This window comes from Trematomus bernacchii, unplaced genomic scaffold (genome assembly GCF_902827165.1).
Source record: "Trematomus bernacchii unplaced genomic scaffold, fTreBer1.1, whole genome shotgun sequence".
Lineage (NCBI taxonomy): Eukaryota > Metazoa > Chordata > Actinopteri > Perciformes > Nototheniidae > Trematomus > Trematomus bernacchii.
In genome coordinates, this window is record NW_022987547.1 from 5,294,200 (window position 1) to 5,312,411 (window position 18,212).

General features: G+C 41.9%; 2 protein-coding genes across 3 annotated transcripts; one reads left to right on the top strand and one right to left on the bottom strand.

The window, feature by feature from the left end:
• Nucleotides 1-450: 450 nt before the first annotated feature.
• Nucleotides 451-4,257, bottom strand: LOC117476514 (oocyte zinc finger protein XlCOF6). Its single transcript, XM_034123117.1, has 2 exons — nucleotides 3,359-4,257; nucleotides 451-2,452 (listed from the first exon to the last, which is right to left on the bottom strand). The coding sequence occupies exons 1-2, from the start codon at nucleotides 3,603-3,605 to the stop codon at nucleotides 852-854; spliced, it is 1,848 nt and encodes a 615-aa protein (XP_033979008.1). The 5' UTR covers nucleotides 3,606-4,257; the 3' UTR covers nucleotides 451-851.
• Nucleotides 4,258-5,335: 1,078 nt separating this feature from the next.
• Nucleotides 5,336-16,934, top strand: LOC117476513 (PH and SEC7 domain-containing protein 4). 2 transcript variants are annotated; one of them, XM_034123116.1, is made up of 16 exons: nucleotides 5,336-5,737; nucleotides 7,439-8,145; nucleotides 8,438-8,513; nucleotides 8,672-8,993; nucleotides 10,064-11,047; nucleotides 11,686-11,766; nucleotides 11,867-11,979; nucleotides 12,076-12,134; nucleotides 12,232-12,321; nucleotides 12,405-12,448; nucleotides 12,552-12,724; nucleotides 13,331-13,401; nucleotides 13,940-14,088; nucleotides 14,402-14,546; nucleotides 15,278-15,424; nucleotides 16,107-16,934. In XM_034123116.1, the coding sequence occupies exons 2-16, from the start codon at nucleotides 7,618-7,620 to the stop codon at nucleotides 16,401-16,403; spliced, it is 3,279 nt and encodes a 1,092-aa protein (XP_033979007.1). In that variant the 5' UTR covers nucleotides 5,336-5,737; nucleotides 7,439-7,617; the 3' UTR covers nucleotides 16,404-16,934. The 2 variants fall into 2 exon arrangements, with proteins under 2 accessions (XP_033979007.1, XP_033979006.1); XM_034123115.1 differs by lacking the exon at nucleotides 5,336-5,737 and adding an exon at nucleotides 6,937-7,093.
• The last annotated feature ends 1,278 nt before the right edge of the window (nucleotides 16,935-18,212 follow it).

Sequence of the window (18,212 nt, forward strand, 5' to 3'; positions counted from 1 at the left end):
TCTGTATGATTTGTAGTTTGTTGATGAGCTTGGTGGGTATGCCTGAGAGGATGGCGTTACAGTAGTCGATGCGGGACGTGACAAATGCATTGACCAGGATTTCAGTGTTTGATTGAGAAAGGGATGGGCGGAGTCTGGAGATGTTGCGTATGTATTCACTCTCTGTCCTAAACGGCTTGTTGGAGCTCCTCCCCCCCTCCCTATGAGCCCACTGTGCTCTGATTGGTCAGCTCGCCCACTCCACCGTTACAGCGGAACATCAGTGTTTGTGTTACAATGGCGTTTGTTAGCAACCAGAAAATGACACCAGTAATGACAAACAGATGAGAATGCTGCGTGTTGGCGGGACGTTGCGGGGCTCGCTGCTCCGCCCTTTGAGGCTCGAGGAGCGGACAGTGTGAGCTGGATTACTGGTGTAGTTTCCTGGTTGCTGCGGGGGGTCTGCGAGACAGCGAGACACCGCGGAACTCAGCCTGAGAAAAGATAAGGCTGAGTGTGTGTGTGAGGAGCCGTTACGTCACTATACTCGTGGTAATAACCAGAGAAGCATGTCATAAAAAAAAAAAAAATGGGACCTTTAAACGTTTTTCTGGTGCTTTGAACCAGAGCACACATCAACTGCCCTGCAAAATGTCAGCTCTCCTGCAGTGCGTTGTTTAAGGTACCAGATAGACGAAATACAATCCAGGAGGTCCAGTTTAGGTAGCAGTTGAAAACTAAATCATCTATAAACAGATAAAGCAGTGATACTCATATGACGTAGGCTGTGAGATGTATTTCTGTATCAGAGTAACCTTGTCTCTTGATCTTTCTCAGCTTTTATATTAGTCTCTTCTATTGGCCCTTTAGTTCTAACTTCTATCAGTGTCTGATAGCGTCTCTGAGGCTGCAGGTTGGTTTGTTTCTGTCTCACTGGTGCTTCCCTCGCTCTGAGCCTTCTGCTCCTTGATCGCATGCACCTTCAGGTGCTTCTTGAGGGACGACTGGTCGGTGTAGGTCTTACCACACTGGCTGCAGAGGAACACCTTCTCTTTGGTGTGCACCAGCTCGTGTCTCTTCAGGTGTCCCGACCTGCTGAAGCTCTTGCTGCAGAACGAGCAGCTGTACTCCTTCTCTCCGGTGTGAGTCCTCTGGTGCAGTTTGAGGCTGCTGGCCACCGTGAACTTCTTGCCGCACTCGTTGCAGCTGTACGGCCTCTCTCCCGTGTGCATGCGCATGTGAATGGTGAGGTGGCCCGCCTGGCTGAAGGTCTTCTTGCAGAGCTCGCAGCTGTAGGGCCTCTCTCCAGTGTGGATCCTGTAGTGGGTTTTAAGGTCCCCTAAGCCATTGAAGCATTTCCCACACTGAGCGCAGCAGTACGGCTTCTCCCCGGTGTGAATCCTCTGGTGTATTCGAAGGTTACCTGCATTGCTGAACGTCTTGCCGCACTCCTGGCAGCTGTAAGGTCTCTCCCCGGTGTGAGTCCGCAGGTGGACTTTGAGCTGGTTGTGCTCGTTGAAGCGCTTCCCGCAGTGCGAGCACGAGTAGGGTTTCTCTCCGGTGTGCACACGTTTGTGTATCCTGAGCTGACTGGGGTGGGCATACGTCTTGCTGCAGATGTTGCAGCAGTAGGGTCTCTCTCCTGTGTGGATACGCTTGTGGGACCTGAGGAGATCAGCTCGTCCAAAGCGCTTGCCGCAGTAGCTGCAGATGTGAGCTTTCTCAGCGCTGTGTGTCTTGATGTGGATGTTGAGAGAGGAGGCTCGACTAAATGTTTTGGGACAAGTAGGACAGCGTAAGAAGTTATCAGGAACCTCTAAAAGTTCAGGAACTGCAGCGTTTTCCTCATGTGACTCTACTTCTGGCTCCACAACCTGTGTAACCGCCGCCTCAGGGTCTATTTCTGATTCAGGGTTATACCTCAACGCCTGCTTCAAAAGTAAATTGTCACCATCATACTGTGACACCCCATTCTGCTCCTCCTCAGTCTTTATTAATTGTCCATCCTGCATGTAGGTGTCAGAAACAATGGTGACTTTAACTTCACTGTCACTTCCTCTGGAGTCTTGTTCGAGGCCTGTAGATGGCGGCATAGGCGCATATGCATCATGACTGCTAATATTGACTTCCGTGCTCTCGGTTTTCATTGTTAGATTGAGCAGGGATGAAGGCTGGGAGAGGTCAATAGCACCACTTTCATCCAGGCCAGGCTCTGTTTTAACAGATAACACGTTTTGTATGATAATGCCTACATCGGCTGTGCTCACACATTGTGTTTCTTCCATATGATCAGGCTGCAGTAAAAAGGAGGAAGAGGATGTGTTCTCCCTCGTCTTGTCTTTCTGCTTCCTCCTGAAGCTCTTCTTGTCACTGCTGCATATGGACATCTTGAACGTGCCCTGCGTCGAGCCGAAGGGATAATCGTTCCATTCTGAAGAGGAAAACTTTTCAGTGGCATCTTGTTCACGAGGATCTGTAACAAAGAGAAAGACAAAATGATGAACAAACTAGTACAGACTGTGATTTATAGAGTAGTACAAATCTACATTACAGCCACAATGGTTGAGTAGCTGACAGAAGTACAAGGAAATATAAGTAAAATAAGTCTTGAACGTGATTATGGAAGAAACAAACTGCTTATCATTTAAAATTGCATACATTTTCCTGCAATAGCTGTGTGTTATAGGTGGATATTAAGGTGGATATAAGTGTAGTTGTCAGCCAGAAAAACATAAACAATGAGATGCTAGACACTGAAATGCTCAATAGAGCTGAGGGATATTGCATCTTTGTCACAAACAGTGACCAGTTTTACACTTAAAGGTGGGGTAGGTAAGTTTGAGAAACCGGCTCGAGATACACTTTTTGTTATATTCCATGGAATGCTCTTAACATCCCGATAGCAATGAATATCTTAAGTGCTTTGACAAAAAATCCTCCTCCACCTTTAAATAGCCAGTTTTAATCACAAACATGATAATTGTATTATCCAGGCGCTGCATTTTTAAAACAGCATTGCACAATAACTGTATTTGATACACATCTATCTATTGTAGTCTACTGTGTATGGTAGAATTCCCTGTGTTCTACCACCATCCTTACTCGCAGTATATAAACCTGTTACAGTGTAATTAGTACTGTATTAAACAGTGATCTACCGGCCAATTTCCTACATCAAATGTTCGTCAATGTTTACGTCTGTTTGCAGTTTCCGTTTACTGCTGCCTTTTATGATGTCTACTAGGTTAACACATACACAGACACAATTTGCTGACAACGCGAGGGAAGCTAGAACAAAAGGTCAGCAGCTGCATGAAGCTCCACTGTCGAGACAAACACAGACACCCCTCCATTATTGACCTAGTGTAGACAACCATACCTCTAGCAGCAGACTCGGTGCTCCTCTGTGCTAACAGCAGCCTCTTCTGGCCCTCGTTTTCGGACTCGAGCCTGTGTATTGTGCCCTGGTACTCGGACAGGGTCCTGTCCACTGAATCCAGGATGTCGCTCACTGTGGATTTGAAGATCTCATTCAGAGAAGACTCCAGGAACATCTTTAGATCACTCGGCTTGGCCATGGTAGACCGAGTGGCTGAGCACAACAACTCGCCAGATGGTTTGTACATGGTTGAAAGTATCGGTATAAAAAGTGGGTGTGTGCAGCGAGCCACAGGAAGTGCGCCGGTCGTTGAAGCCGATTTTTGGAATGGCCGTAGTGGCCAACCAGTGGTACTACACCTTCAGTGACGTAATTTTGTCCCAAAGAGACGTCTGTAAATCACCGTATATATATTTTTTTTATCTAAATAAAATACACAGTACGAACAATTGCATAGCCCTTATTTAAATCATTAGGGGGTAAAAGTTGTGAAATGCGCTATATGTTAAATCCAGAGTTATTTTTCGACTGAGCCGACAACGGAGGTGGGGTTTAAGGGAAACTCACGTGAGCACGCTCTGTAAACAAAAGGCCCCGGATGATCCGGGTACTTTCTTAATCTACAGTAGCTCCATTTTGGGCTTCATGCACCAAATTCAACTCTCATAGGAATGAACAGAGCTGTATCCAGTTCTCTTTATACATCCCTGGTGTGTGCAGTCGGCTTCTGCTGCTGCTGCCGTGTGCGGAACAAACAAAGCAGAAGCAGTCGCACGAAAGTGACGGAGAGGAGATGATGGTTTTGTTTTTCTTAAAAAATTGTGTAGCACCCCTTGCTGGTGTGGCGGGGAGTGGTTTAGCGGGGGCCCTAGCTAACGTTACTAGGATGCTGTTTACACAAATAACCACGGTGATAAATGGTGTTTAAATAACATTAGGAAGGACTGCAAAACTGCAGCAGTACTACTTGGTCATTACTAATAATACTACTAATACTACTAAGCAAAATCAGCTAGTACAACCACTAGCTAGCAACTAACTCACTGCAACTGCAAGGATGCTCACATAAATGCTAGGTAATGCTAATATTTTAATACCAACGGTTATCTGAATGCTATACATGCTAATGACACTGCTTACAATGTTTAATAAGGTTAGCTTGTTAGCTACACAGAGTGTAGCTTATTGTGATTTAACACTTATAATGTAAAAATGTTGATTAAAAATGAATTTTAATCAAACTCAATATAAATAACAAAGGTCCACTAACGTTTTTTTCTAACGTTTTTGATTACACCTAGGTAGTTAGTATGCTTTAACGTTTAACGTAAATGTAGCTAACGGAAATAAAGAAGAACAAAAGTGTTTATAATTGTATGCAGCACTTTTTGTTATGCCAAAAAGCTATGTACGATTATACATATTATTAATGGTACTACTAATGATAAATAACGATTTTCCTGCTGCTAACAGTCATGTGACTAATGATGGCAAATGATTCACCTACTAACGATAATGCTTAAACAATTTTTGTATTATTATAATTATAAAGTCGTTACAGCAGTTGAATTAAGGAAAATGTAATACACAAAAAAGATTTAAAGCGAATAAAATCAAAAAGAATGTGTAAAAACTAATCAAAGAAGAATCAAGTTAATACGTTTTTATATGTAAGCCCTTTAGAACAACCCATGTCTGAGTTAAACAGGCTTTTCTGCCCACAGCCAGACAGTAAACCAAAATGAAGATGACTGATGTCCATTGAATCAGGGTACCTTCTGGTTTTACCACATAATTCCTCATGTCATATGCAGGAATGAAGCTGAGCCACTCCCCTCACCTGTATGTTTGCTTGCATGCCTTCAGTGTGGTGGGTGTGGAGGCCTCTCAGGTGTCTCTGAGCTCATCCGCCAATCACACTGTATCTTTTCCTTCCTCCTCCTCGTTGCCAATCAAATTCTCTCCTCCTTTTTTTTCACAGCTATACCTGCTGGGAGAAGAACAGGACAGCGGGAGACTGAAGTTTGATCTTGAATTTTTGAAAATGGACAGGAAGCATGAAGGAGAAGAAGGAGGAGGACCTAGTCCGGACTAGGACTTGTGACTTGCATTCATTGTTATGCGACACCACAGACTCAAAGGCTGCGCGGCTAAAAGAGAGTGAATGTGAGGCTTGTTTGTTGTGCGCAGCAGGGTCAGACATAATCAACTGAGGGTTACTTGTATGCTTGTGTGCATGTGTTTGTGTGCCTGTGAAGGTGCAGCACTTTGACAGCGGGATAAACCCAGTAAAACACAGCGGTGTGTCTCCCTCCCACAAGACTTAAAACATCACAAGTCTACCGATCATATGATGGTGCTTTAAAGAGCCTGGAGGGGGTAAGTCATGCTTCACAGTTGAAAAGATTCCTTCTAATGAGATTTATTTTAGCTCTTTGAGGTTTGAATATGTTTAAATTAATGTCTGTGCCAAGCTAACTGACAGTAATGAAAGACACAGGGAGTGTTTATCCTCCTTAGACAAATTCTATTATTATACACACAAACATTTAAGTCATTCCACAGCTTTCACTTCACTCACTGTGGCTGAGTTCCTCTTTTTTATTGATGTTTTCTCTGTGGTGTGCTGTAATGACTTCCCATTCATTGTACGCAACTTCTCCTGGTATCCCCCTGTTGGGGCATTCTGCAAGTTTGTTTGAGTAACGTTTGACTAAAACTGAAACTATTTCTCATTTATTTTTATGGGTGTTTTCTATTTGAGGAAGGCTAAAAAAAAGCTTCTCTGGAAATGTCCGGCGTGCATTTGTTATGCGTCTGAGCAGTGTTTATTTGATCAACATTGCCCCTGTGGATAACAATGCACGCAGAGGATCAACTGTGTTATCATGTGAAACACAGCATTTGATCCAAGAGAGACAAGATATTATAACCAGTACTGTATGATATCATAATCGCCCATTTTTTTAAACTGTCAGATTCTTACTTACAAATCTTATGGTAGGAACGCTTAAACTTTGAATAATTTTAATATCAGTATCTCCATACTTTTAGTTTCAACAGGGTTTCATCATTAGGTTTAGGTGACCCTCTTTGTTAATCTTTGTAAACCATCTTGCATATTTGTGTAGCACTTGCACCCTGACAGGAACTGAGAAGTGAGCACCCACACAGGAAATGTGGTCATGGTCGGTCCCGGATGTTGGTTGCGTGACGTGAATAGAATTAAGAAAGTCAGAAAAGAATAGAAATATCAAAAAGTATCACAGAGCGAAAGATAGATATAATATGAGGTGTGACATTTTAACTGTGTTTATCACCAGTAGAAACACAGATGTCATTTTGTTGTTGATGTTGTGTAGCTGGCCTTGGTTTGCGCTGTAATCCTTTCACACTTTTATCCTTTGCCCAGAGTCACCACACAGTGTGCTGATAAAATGATAAACACAGGACGTAGGCAGTTAAACGGCCGACCAGAAACAGCCCTTCAACTCCACCTTCTGTCTCTTTCTTAATCCACACCATACTCTCTCTCTCTACCTCTCTTTCTCCTTCTATCGCTCTCGCTGACTTGCTTGACTGATTTTCTGTGTCTGTGGTCAGGAAGTACAAACATGCCAAGAGTCACACCTGCTGCACCACGCAGAGAGTTAGAAAACATTTGACAAATGAGCAACACAGGCTCAAAAACAGACATAAACTTTCTCCAGATTGGATTATTTGGGCAAACAAGTGGTGAGTGTTTTTTGCTATCAGGGTTGTAAAGATATTATTTTAGTTTGTAATTTGAAATGGTGTTCTCAGTAGTTATAAACATACTGTTTCTCATGGATGAAAAGACAAAAAATAAGAACCAAATACAAACTATGAATCTTATAGATACGATAACTCTACAACCATTTACCTAACAGGTTACCTAACATTTCGTTTTTATTTCATGAAGAATCAGTTTCACAAAACAGTTTGGCATGTGTTACAGGATGTCAGGCTTAACAGCATTGAGAGGGAATGTCTCACTCTCCTCACGATGGGTGTGTGGTAAAATAACTTTTAACTTTCATATTTGTTCTCTTATTACAGATCTGTGAATGGCGACATTGGAGTTTGTTACATTCTTCAGGGTTTATGGAATCTTACAAAATGATCAACCTTGATACGGCAGAGGAAGACATTTTATAGCGAGACATCCTTTACAGCTACAGCGTCTTTCACCCAAACCACAAACGACCCAGCAACGGAACTGACGGAGATACGAGCTAATGGAGGAGGAAAACGTGTGCTCCTCTCTGCCAGATGTTCCAGATTCAGTCTTTCAGGAGCCTCGACAAGACTCATGGACCTCCATCGACCACCGGTACGTGAATGGAGAGCAGGAGAGCGCCGAGTGTGGTGACGCAGAGGCAGAGATAAACCAGACACACGGGAAAGATCAACTCAATCTCTCCCCGGCGGCAGGTCGAGAGGCTTCTGAGGAGGCAGAGGAGTGGGAGCAGATACAATGGTCGATGCAACCCATGCCCTGCAGCAGTCCTCCACTTTCTTTCTGCACAGTGCAGTGGGACATGCCAGATCTTTCCGCAGAGGGACCTTCACTCATGACTGACAGCAGCTCGGCCAATGAGCCGGACTCTGGTGCCGTGACGAGTGGAGAGACCACTTCCCCAGCCCTTCACTCATCTGAAGGCGTGAACGCTGAGCTCCTCACACAGGGTGACAGAGGGGAAGAAGATGGTTTTAATTCACGGCTTCTGAACTCAAATCTAGAGTGGACAGGAAACATCTCAGAGGTATGTAACGTACACAAGGAGCTATAAAAGGAAGTGTTGCCTTTATTTTCAAACTCTTTCATATTTCAAATTTCTATGTGCGTTTACACTTTCAAATTTCCTGTGTCATTAACACTTCCTACTTCACTCTGGCCTCACCGCCTCAGACATGTTTGGGTTGCTGTGGTAGAGTGGACATAATGTTGGTCAGATGAGGCTCAGAGTGCAGCTTCTCGTGCTGCCGCTGGTAATCACAAGCTTTTTTTCCCCACCACTAATGTTCATGATCAATGGTCTGTGTTGCAATTTCCAGCCATGTGATTCTGCAGATGTGCTGCCGACTCAGGAAAGGGAAGGTTCACCACATGAGCTGTCAGACAGTAATAACGGTACGTATTACTCAGAGAGGCAACTTTAATGAGTTGTGTAGTTTCAAGTGTTTTCTCAGTTCAGTATTCACACTCGTGGTAGCTTGTGGCCTTTTCATCTTTATTCTAAATGGTATAACTAAAAAACTGTGATGTTCACCTTCTTAACACTCTTCCAGGAATCTTACTGAGAACAGAGGAAGAGGAAGAGGAGGCACACTCGGCAGCGTCAGATCCTGTTAACTCTGTGGACTTACTCGACATTCTTAGAGAAATCGATGGCTCCGAAGATGAATCGGACAGTTTCGTAAATTTAAAACTAGAAGAGCAGGAGGAGCCCGCCGTTTTGCTGACTCCGCAGGGAGACTCTGAGGAAGAGCAACCTTCATCCAATGGTGTTGAGAACGAGGAAGAAGGCGAGGGGGAAGATAAGGAGCAGATAAACGTGTTGTGCTCCGAGGAAAGTGAAGAAGCAAAAGCTGCCAGCTGTCTGCATGATGTGTGAGTAAAATAAACCTAAGTTAAGAAGGGGAACAGGAAGTGTCTTTTACCAGAAACTGCATCCGTAATGTTAATCATGATACAGCGTAATGTGCTATTATAGGTAGGGCTGTGCGATTATGGCAAAAATCATAATCACGATTATTTTGGTCAATAATTGATATCACGATTATTAAATACGATTATTCATTGACTTTGAAAACATCCATTTATTGAACTTTTAAATACAAATAATAATTTGAACAGTATCTTTTTAACTGTTGATTTCCCTGAACGTATAATTCAACTGAAAAACCAATACAAAAATAAATTAAATAAATGATACATTTATATCTACATTTAAATAAATAATATCAAAATAATAAATACCAATAAACAAGATCAACAAATATTTTGGAGCGCACTTCAACAAGCTACTAAACATATATAAATATGATAAATACAAATACATTTGATCAAATATGTTGCAGTGCACTGTCACAACCTAGCAAAGCAAAATAATCGTTTTTTTCGATTATGTTGTTTTCGTAATTGTGGCAGGCCAAAATCGTAATTGCGATTAAAATACGATTAATTGCACAGCCCTAATTATAGGGCAAGGCCATTTTGTTTATAGAGCACCATTCAGGCACAAGGAAATCCAAAGTGTTTACAGGTGTAGATTTATATTACATAAATGGCATTTACAAAAAAAAATACAAATACAAAAAAGGAAAAAATCCAGCAAATAAGCAGTTAAGAAAAATAATTTATAAAAAAAACAATTGCAACAAAGAATACAAAAATAATGATTTGAATTAATTGGAAAGCAGCTGTAAACACTGTTTCAAGCCTTGGTTTAAATGAGGACAGTTGAGCAGACATCAGGTATTCGGGAAACTTGTTCCACAGGTTGGCAGAATAGAAACTAAAAGCTTCTTTACCTTGTTTGATGTTTATCCTGAGAACACAATATATGACGATCATAAGGGTCTGGATGCTTCATAACTAAGAGATGTCTTAATGCCAGGAGTGCTTTCAAGAGAAGTACACTAATTAACTAAAGTGCATTTCTCATCCACACTTTGAAGGGAGCTTCTTGCAGAGCCACTAGAAGCCGCTGACTCTGGACCAACCGTACACCCAGATAAGATAATTGATCTGCAGCAGTCGGAGCTCTTGGAAGAAAGGCGGTACTCTGGGACTGATGAGGACATAGAGATAGAGGAACGGTTACATGAAGATCCCACAGCTCGGACTGAAGAGCCAGAAATGTGCGAAGGTGTAAATCAGGACTCTGAACAGTCACAGGCTGAGGACAACAGCGAAGGAGAGTCAAAACTTGCTGAAAATCATACAGAGAGCCTAGAAAAATCACCGGAGATAGTGGAGAAACTGGAGGAGACAAGTTGTTTAGATCAACGTGATTGTGACCAAGCCAGATTACCAGATTTAGTGCTGTCCTCTCAGCCGGAAGACGCTGAGTCCTCTCAGCTGGGGGTGACTGAAGAGTCAGAGCAGATTCAAGCAGAGGTGTCTCAAGACTCTGACCAGTTAGGACAGTCACAACATCTGGAACCAGAGATGACAGGAGAGTTAACTCAACCTGAAAATGCAGAGCTGCCAGAGGACTCCACTCAGTCAGAGCAGACAGTTTGCGTTGAAGCTGAAGACCCCGGGGAGACGGAGCGGCGAGAACAGACGGAGCCATCAGTGCAGAATGAGCAGACGCTGCAAACGAGCGACTTGTCTCGGCCGGCGCTCTCTCAGCAGGCTGTGCGGCCAGAGACAGATGAGTCAGAAACAACAGAGCAGCTGTCTCCAGACACCCAGGTCGAGTTCAATCAGGTGGACAAACAGGCGGAGACGTCACATCAGGGCGACCAGGACGGAGGTGCTAAGGATGGAGCGGGGCAAACAGTCGTAGCAAATGGAGAGCAACCACCTCCTGTGACGGCAGCGCCTCAAATGAACATAGACGAGGTGAACAGAGAGATGGCCCGCCGCCTCGCTCTGCGGCTCTTCAAGTTGGAGGATGTCCAACGTGCAGATGTGGTGAAGCACTTAGACAAAGAGTAAGCATATATTATAATTAAGATATTTTCCAACCTTCCTTAATTTTTTACCGACAACTGGCCACTAGAGCTGCAGCTGAGGCTTTTGCTTTAGCCAGAACACTCTCACAGAAAGTCTGATTCAAGATATTGTTTCAAGATTCAAGATATTTTGTCTCAGCTCTCCACACCTAAATATTTAGAAACTATACATACAAACAAATATGTATGATAGCATAAAGACCTTTTTTAAATACAAGCGGACATGCACAAACAAGGGGTAATGATATTTCACATTTAAAAAAATCTATAGATTTCATTGACTATTTTATACTATGTTTTAAATTACAGTTAAATTGTTTAGTTTTTTTAATCTTTTTGACTTTATTTTGAACACTTACAAACCATTTCTTATAATCATTCTGATATATATTATCTTGGCCATCATATTCAAGAAGCTGTCTTTTTCAAACAATCCAAACCACACCCTCTTCCTTTGCATCCAATTTATATTAAATACCACCAATTATCATTCACAACATATTGTCAATAATTTGAATGTTTTCCTTTTCTGACCCAGAAAAATGTCTCAAATATATGATTTGTAAGGTACAAAGTAGTCACAACGCTGATACAGAATGTGTTTTGTCTCTGTTTAGCAATGACTTCAGTCGTGCTGTCGGGGAGGAATACCTGAAACTCTTTGACTTCACCGGGGAAACTCTCGATCATGCCCTGAGGTAAGAATTCTAGGAGCCTGAAATTCATGCAGTAACAAAACACGCTCATAAAATATCTCGTAATCTTTTTTTTCTTTCTTTGCGCTTCCTTCTATCGCAGATCTTTTCTGAAAGTGGTGGTGCTGATCGGAGAGACGCAGGAAAGAGAGCGCGTGCTGCAGCATTTCGCCTGCCGCTTCCAGCAGTGCAACCCCGACACCTTCACCTCCTCAGGTGAGCCTCCGTCAGGTTGTTTTCTGCTTGAGATACAGCATTGAGCGCTCATATGTGATGGATGTGTAATTGTCCCTCTTTTTCCCCCCTCCCCAGAGTCTGTGTTGGCTCTCACGTGCGCTTTAATGCTTCTCAACACTGACTTGCACGGGCAGGTGGGACATATTTATGACTGTTTACCATCACGATGTTTACCAGATGATCTCAGTGAGGCATTTAGTCAATCATGTATTGTTTTGTGTGTTTTAACAGAATGTAGGAAAATGCATGTCCTCGTCTAAATTTGTGTCTAACCTGGATGGGATGAACGAAGAAGAAAACTTCAGCAAGGATCTCTTAAAGGTAATACCGTCACTGAATTCATTTGATAAGAAAGCAAAATGAAGTACAATAATTAACAATGTTTCTCTTTGTCTAAATTGCAGAGTCTTTACAATTCAATAAAGAGTGAGCCGCTGGAGTGGGCTATGTAAGTGCTCTGATAATAATATTATATAACGTAATTTCACATCATCTGTTCCTCTTCATGCTTTACATATGTACTTTCACACATCTGTTCTTGCATCTTAAAGTGACGAAGAGGAGTTGAAGAGCTCTGTGCTGACGGACGATGACACCGGAGTAGATGCGCCGCTGCGTTCAGAAGCCAACCCCTTCCAGGACGTTCCTCACGACAAAACGGCCTCTGTGGTCAAACAGGGGTTCCTCCAGAGGAAGCTGCATGCCGACATCGACGGCAAACGCAGTGAGTGAGACACAGACGTCAGGATACCTCTGAAGATAATTCCAATATTAAAACAATATCAATGATTTAGTTATTTTGACATTAAAACATCAACACCAACATTAGATACTATGTCGGACAGAGTTTGGTGAGGCGTGTTTTGGGGAACATAACATTATGGTGAACTGAGGATTTCCTTGTCTTTGCCAATGTGTCAGAAATAGACCAGATGTATTGCAAAATAAGAGCAGCTGGTAAGAGAATCATCTAAGAGACAGTCATTATTTACTCAAATTGTTATTTTAAAGGCAAACACTTAATTTGGACAACTTTTTTAACTGGTTTTTTAAAATTATATTTGCATACATAAAACATTTTTCACAGTCATTCAGCCTCAACCTGAGGAGGCACAACTCTGACCCTTACAGGACAATATGAGAATGCAAATTCTAATGTGGCAGTGGTGTTGTAAATGTTTATTCTAATGCTTTGTATGTTTCCTTTTAGTTTTTCTTAATTTTAAATGTGTTATTATTTGACCTATTGATAATCTATTTGTATTCTGTATAACACCATGGGTTAGCGCTCTTGTCAGTTAATCACCTGCTGAATGTTTCTGTGCTGCAGCTCCGTGGGGGAAGAGAGGCTGGAAGACTTTCTACGGGGTGCTGAGAGGAATGGTCCTCTACCTGCAGAAGGTCGGTTACACAGCTCTTAGGATTATCCGTTAGTATAATGGCTGTACCAAATGTCTTTCTATTTCTCACATTTGAAGCTCCTAGTGAGTATTTTCAAATAAAGCTTTGAATGTCTGTCATCAGATGTTATGATGTCATCACCCTAAAAATGTTAGATGAAAAATGTTGTTAATAGAATCAATAACATCTTTCTTGCCATTTAGTTTGTCTATTGGAGAACACTCTGGAGTTATTGGCAATGTTTTTAACACAGAAATAGGAAAAGATCCTACACAGCCACCGCTATAATCTAATTCTACAATTGATATAACACTGATAATATTAGTGTAGCCTAAATTAATTGAATCACGGTTTAAACCGGAAGAAAAAAATGCAGCATTCAAATGTTGATTTAGAAGTCAAATGTCAACGCAATGGAAGAAGCTTCGGTACACTTGGTACAGCCTTAAAAAGGGTTTTTAAATAGCACTCAATGCCATCATGAAATATTTGTTTTTGCCTCAGTATAGGAAATGTGTGGTGTGTTTGTGTGTGTCAGGATGATTACAGGAAGGAGCAGCCGACTAGCGAGGAGGTGGTGGTGAGCGTGCACCACTCTCTGGCCGAGCAGGCGGCCGGCTACAACAAGAAGCCTCACGTGTTCCGCCTGCAGACGGCCGACTGGAGGGTGTTCCTCTTCCAGGCCTCGTAAGTCCCAGCAGTGTGTTTCTTTGTGTGTGTGTGTGTGTGTGTGTGTGTGTGTGTGTGTGTGTGTGTGTGTGTGTGTGTGTGTGTGTGTGTGTGTGTGTGTGTGTGTGTGTGTGTGTGTGTGTGTGTGTGTGTGTGTGTGTGTGTGTGTGTGTGTGTGTGTGTGTGTGTGTGTGTGTGTGGTGTGTGTGTGTGTGTGTGTGTGTGTGTGTGTGTGTGTGTGTGTGTGTGTGTGTGTGTGTGTGTGTGTGTTTCTGTGTGTGTGAGTGTCAAGGAGTCGGAAAATCATTGTCTCTGTTTGTTTTCCTCTCAGATCCAAACTGGAGATGTATTCGTGGATCGGCCGCATCAACCTGGTCGCGGCGCTCCACTCCTCGCCTCCGTTCCCCGCCGCCGTCGGCTCTCAGAGGAAGTTCTTCAGACCGGTCCTCCCCTGCTCACAGTCCGCTCTCACCCTGGTACACACCCATTCCCCTCTTATCTGTTCTCACATCTTATATTTACAATTTTGTGTAAGCTTTTACGTTATTTCAATATGTGTTAGATGATCGGCTTAGTGTTACACTTAATGACTTGTGCTATGAATCTAGCTCGTTTTTTTGCATTGTCAGTCTCAAAAGACCTGTTGAAACTTCAAAGTCATAATTCACAAGACATATTATAAGCAAATACCTTGATATACATTTTCCTAAAATCACAATTTTTCTTAATCCTGCTTTTTGTTCTCTATTTAGAAAAAAACTTCACATTTGTATTTTTGAACAATCTCTTTTGTGACACTATGTACATTCGGCTGAACGGTGGCCACTGTGGCTACATGAAACAGTTCTGTTATAATCCTAGATGATAAAAAAACATTTTCTGTTAAATAGCAATAAAACTATCTTCTTTCCCTATAAACTACTGGTCATAAAATAAGCTGAGGCTAAATGAATTGAACAAAGGTGCCTTTTCATTTCTCACAAATCCCACTGAACGTTTTCTTCAAGTTTAAAGAAAAAAATATTTCAATGCACACATTAGTCGTATAATGCACATTTCCTTTAGTGAACTCTCCTTGAACAATTCTCCTCTTTAGATGTAATAGAGTATTGGGTACATCTTGTGTCCTCCCATTCTTTTGTTTTTTCCTCAGCAGAATTAGCATCTCATGCATTTTCATTTGTATGTGTTGCTCCTCCCTGTGCAGGAGCGTCAGCTGATGTCTTATGCAGGAATGCTGGTGTCCTTTAAGGATGACTTGTCGTACCTGCATGAGAACCTGCCAGAGGGCAGAAAGGCCAAAGCCAGGGAGCTGGAGGAGCATCGTGTCAGGGCGGAGTACCTGCAGCATGAGGTAATGGCCGCGCTGTCAGGCAAAGCTTGTGTGAACAAGAGGGAAAAATACGACTGCATCAAACAATTATTCTCAAGTAATAGATTAGTTGTTTGTCATATGAAATGTCAGGGAATAGTGAAAAACGTCCATGAAAATCATTGTTTTCCAAGATGATGTCCTCCAATGTGTTGAAATCCATAGTATATTCGGTTGAATGCCATTAAAGGTCTCCTGTTATACTATTCTTAGGGATATATTATAGGTCTCAGATATATAAAAAACATGTCTATGAAGTGTTTTGCTCGAAATACCAAACAGATCACCCATTGTAGCCATGCCTGATATCCCTCTATTGCAGCCCTGTTACTAAAGTGCTGATTCTGAAAAATAAAGAGAGCCGAAAAAAAGAAAGCCTGCCCACATTTCCGATATAATGTAATATCGGCAGCAAATCTGGATCAGCTCCGTTGAACCCCCGTTTTAGAGATTTGGGTACGGAGGAAAAGAGAGAGGGTTGTATTTTCGGACACTTTGTGAGTCTCCTGACACACCGGGGACACATATTGATGTATAAAAGACGTCATAAAGTGAATTTTGCATGATAGGAGACCTTAAGGGAGTAAGTAAAGCAGCTGAAATTACATCATTTTGATATTATGTGAAAAAATTGATTATAACTAATTTTACAATAACCTCGCAGATGTGCCGCTATGAGATCTACATCAAGTGCCTGGAGGCATGGAAGGCATCGAATAAGACCGGCACCAGTGTGTTGAACATCACAGACCTGAAGCAGTTTGATAAAGCTGTGTTTGCAGACTCTGTGGGGGACGAGGAGGAGGAGGAGGAGGAGGAAGGCAGGCTGATAAAGTCCCACTCCAGCCCCTCTCTGGACCTGGAGATGGCCCTCCCGACGGTGATCAAAGTCAGACGTAACATCTCAGAAAGACGGACTTACCGCAGGACCATTGTTCCTCGATGGAATAAAGAGAACTAAAAGGTATTTTTATGACCGATAAAAAGAAAAGCAGATTTTAGAAACATGCTGGTGGGACTGTTATTTTGTGGATATCTGCCTCAGGAGGTTTTTGTTCTGCACTTTTACAAAAAGAAACCTCAGGGAATCCAAAACCCTCAATCTCTCTCAGGATACAAAGCGGGAACCTGACTCATTGGCTGAGCGACTCAAAATGTCTGGACATAATTTATTTCGCTTTTTGTCTTAACTCTGTTTTTTTATGGTACTCAAAATGGTACAACTTTGCTTTCATTTGTTATTGTTTTTTACCTAGGGCAATATTCTGCCTTTTAAAATGTCAACCACTAGAGGTTGCTGTAGTACAACAGAACTGTGAGTGAGTGACGGGGACAGGATGTTTTAAAAACAGAATCCATTGCACTTTTATGGTTTGTAATATGTGTATAATATTTGGATGTCTCTGTTACATATTGTTTTTAAATGAAGGGTTTATTTCCAAAATGTGATGTATTTTTTTTCGTCTTAGGTCAAAATAAAATGTTACTTCTATGCATTTTTCAATATGGGTAAAACTATTTACTGATGTTAATACTGATCTGAGATTCCTGTTGGTAAGTTTGAATTTAAATACAACAAATACAATGATTGGCTCAACAGTTACAGGTATTTGGCAGCTGTTGTGTTAGATACAAACTAACTTACTAAGGTGGCTGCAGCAGTTGTGCAAATTAATAAACGTAAAGATGCAGTGTTCATATTTCAACAAAGAAAAAGGAAGATTTAGGATTTTTCAGATTTTGTTGCACTAGAAAAATGTAGACTCTGCTTTATTATTATTATCATTATGATTACTACTATTATTATTAATAATAATCTTATTATTTGAACACAGTAAAATGTGTGTGTTTGATCCTGATTGCACTTCCATAATCGTATACAATGTAAAATAATTAGAAAATGTACTTTCCAATCTAAAAAACGTTCTTTATGAAACGTATACCATAGATTAAGAAGGCTTTAAAAATATTAATATAAGTCACAGGGCCACAGTGAGAGTGACAGATTGATCAAACTAGTATACTATTACCTCGAGTTAAATCAGAAAATCGGTAAGATAGTTTGTTTTAATCACGGCGCACTTTTAATACTGCATGTATTCATTTGAATGATTATTGTTACTAGTCTTCTGAACTACAAAAAGGCAGACAAGAGTGGGAGTGTGTGAATATGTGTGTGTGTGCGCGTTGGTGCATATGTGTGTGTGTGTGTGTGTGTGTGTGTGTGTGTGTGTGTGTGTGTGTGTGTGTGTGTGTGTGTGTGTGTGTGTGTGTGTGTGTGTGTGTGTGTGTGTGTGTGTGTGTGTGTGTGTGTGTGTGTGATCGCTCTCACTGGCACGGGCTCCAGTTTGTTCTCTTTCAGCCTGACATGTTGAGCAGCAGTCGACCTGGGGCGGTCAACAATAAGAGCAGGATGTCTGGAATTAAGACCCCCCCTCCCCAAATCTCACACACACACTCACACAGGAATGTGATGTGACAATAGGAAACGCAATGAAGAACACAGACAATACGGACAGGGACTGTTTGGGTGTCCGGATTGGATCAAGGCTGGACAATCGGACGTTTCATTAAATCCGAAGCTCCTCGTTCAGATTTATTTAAGATTTTCCCTCCTTGACACACATCGGCTTTAACTGATCATCTGCGGTGATAGTTAACGTGATAATGCTCAACTTCTTGTCCTAGTAATGGAAGCAGTCTCCATTCATTCACAGGAATAACAACAACTCATTAAGATAAAGTCAGATTCTGCAGATGAGGGTGACTG

Bases quoted from the DNA above. Each gene is read 5' to 3' on its own strand.
- LOC117476514 (XM_034123117.1), bottom strand. From the start codon at position 3,605: ATGTACAAACCATCTGGCGAGTTGTTGTGCTCAGCCACTCGGTCTACC. The intron at 2,453-3,358 runs GTATGGTTGTCT...TCTTTGTTACAG, and splicing joins CACCGAGTCTGCTGCTAGAG to ATCCTCGTGAACAAGATGCC.
- LOC117476513 (XM_034123116.1), top strand. From the start codon at position 7,618: ATGGAGGAGGAAAACGTGTGCTCCTCTCTGCCAGATGTTCCAGATTCA. The intron at 12,449-12,551 runs GTAAGTGCTCTG...TGCATCTTAAAG, and splicing joins GAGCCGCTGGAGTGGGCTAT to TGACGAAGAGGAGTTGAAGA. The intron at 14,089-14,401 runs GTAAGTCCCAGC...TTTTCCTCTCAG, and splicing joins GTGTTCCTCTTCCAGGCCTC to ATCCAAACTGGAGATGTATT.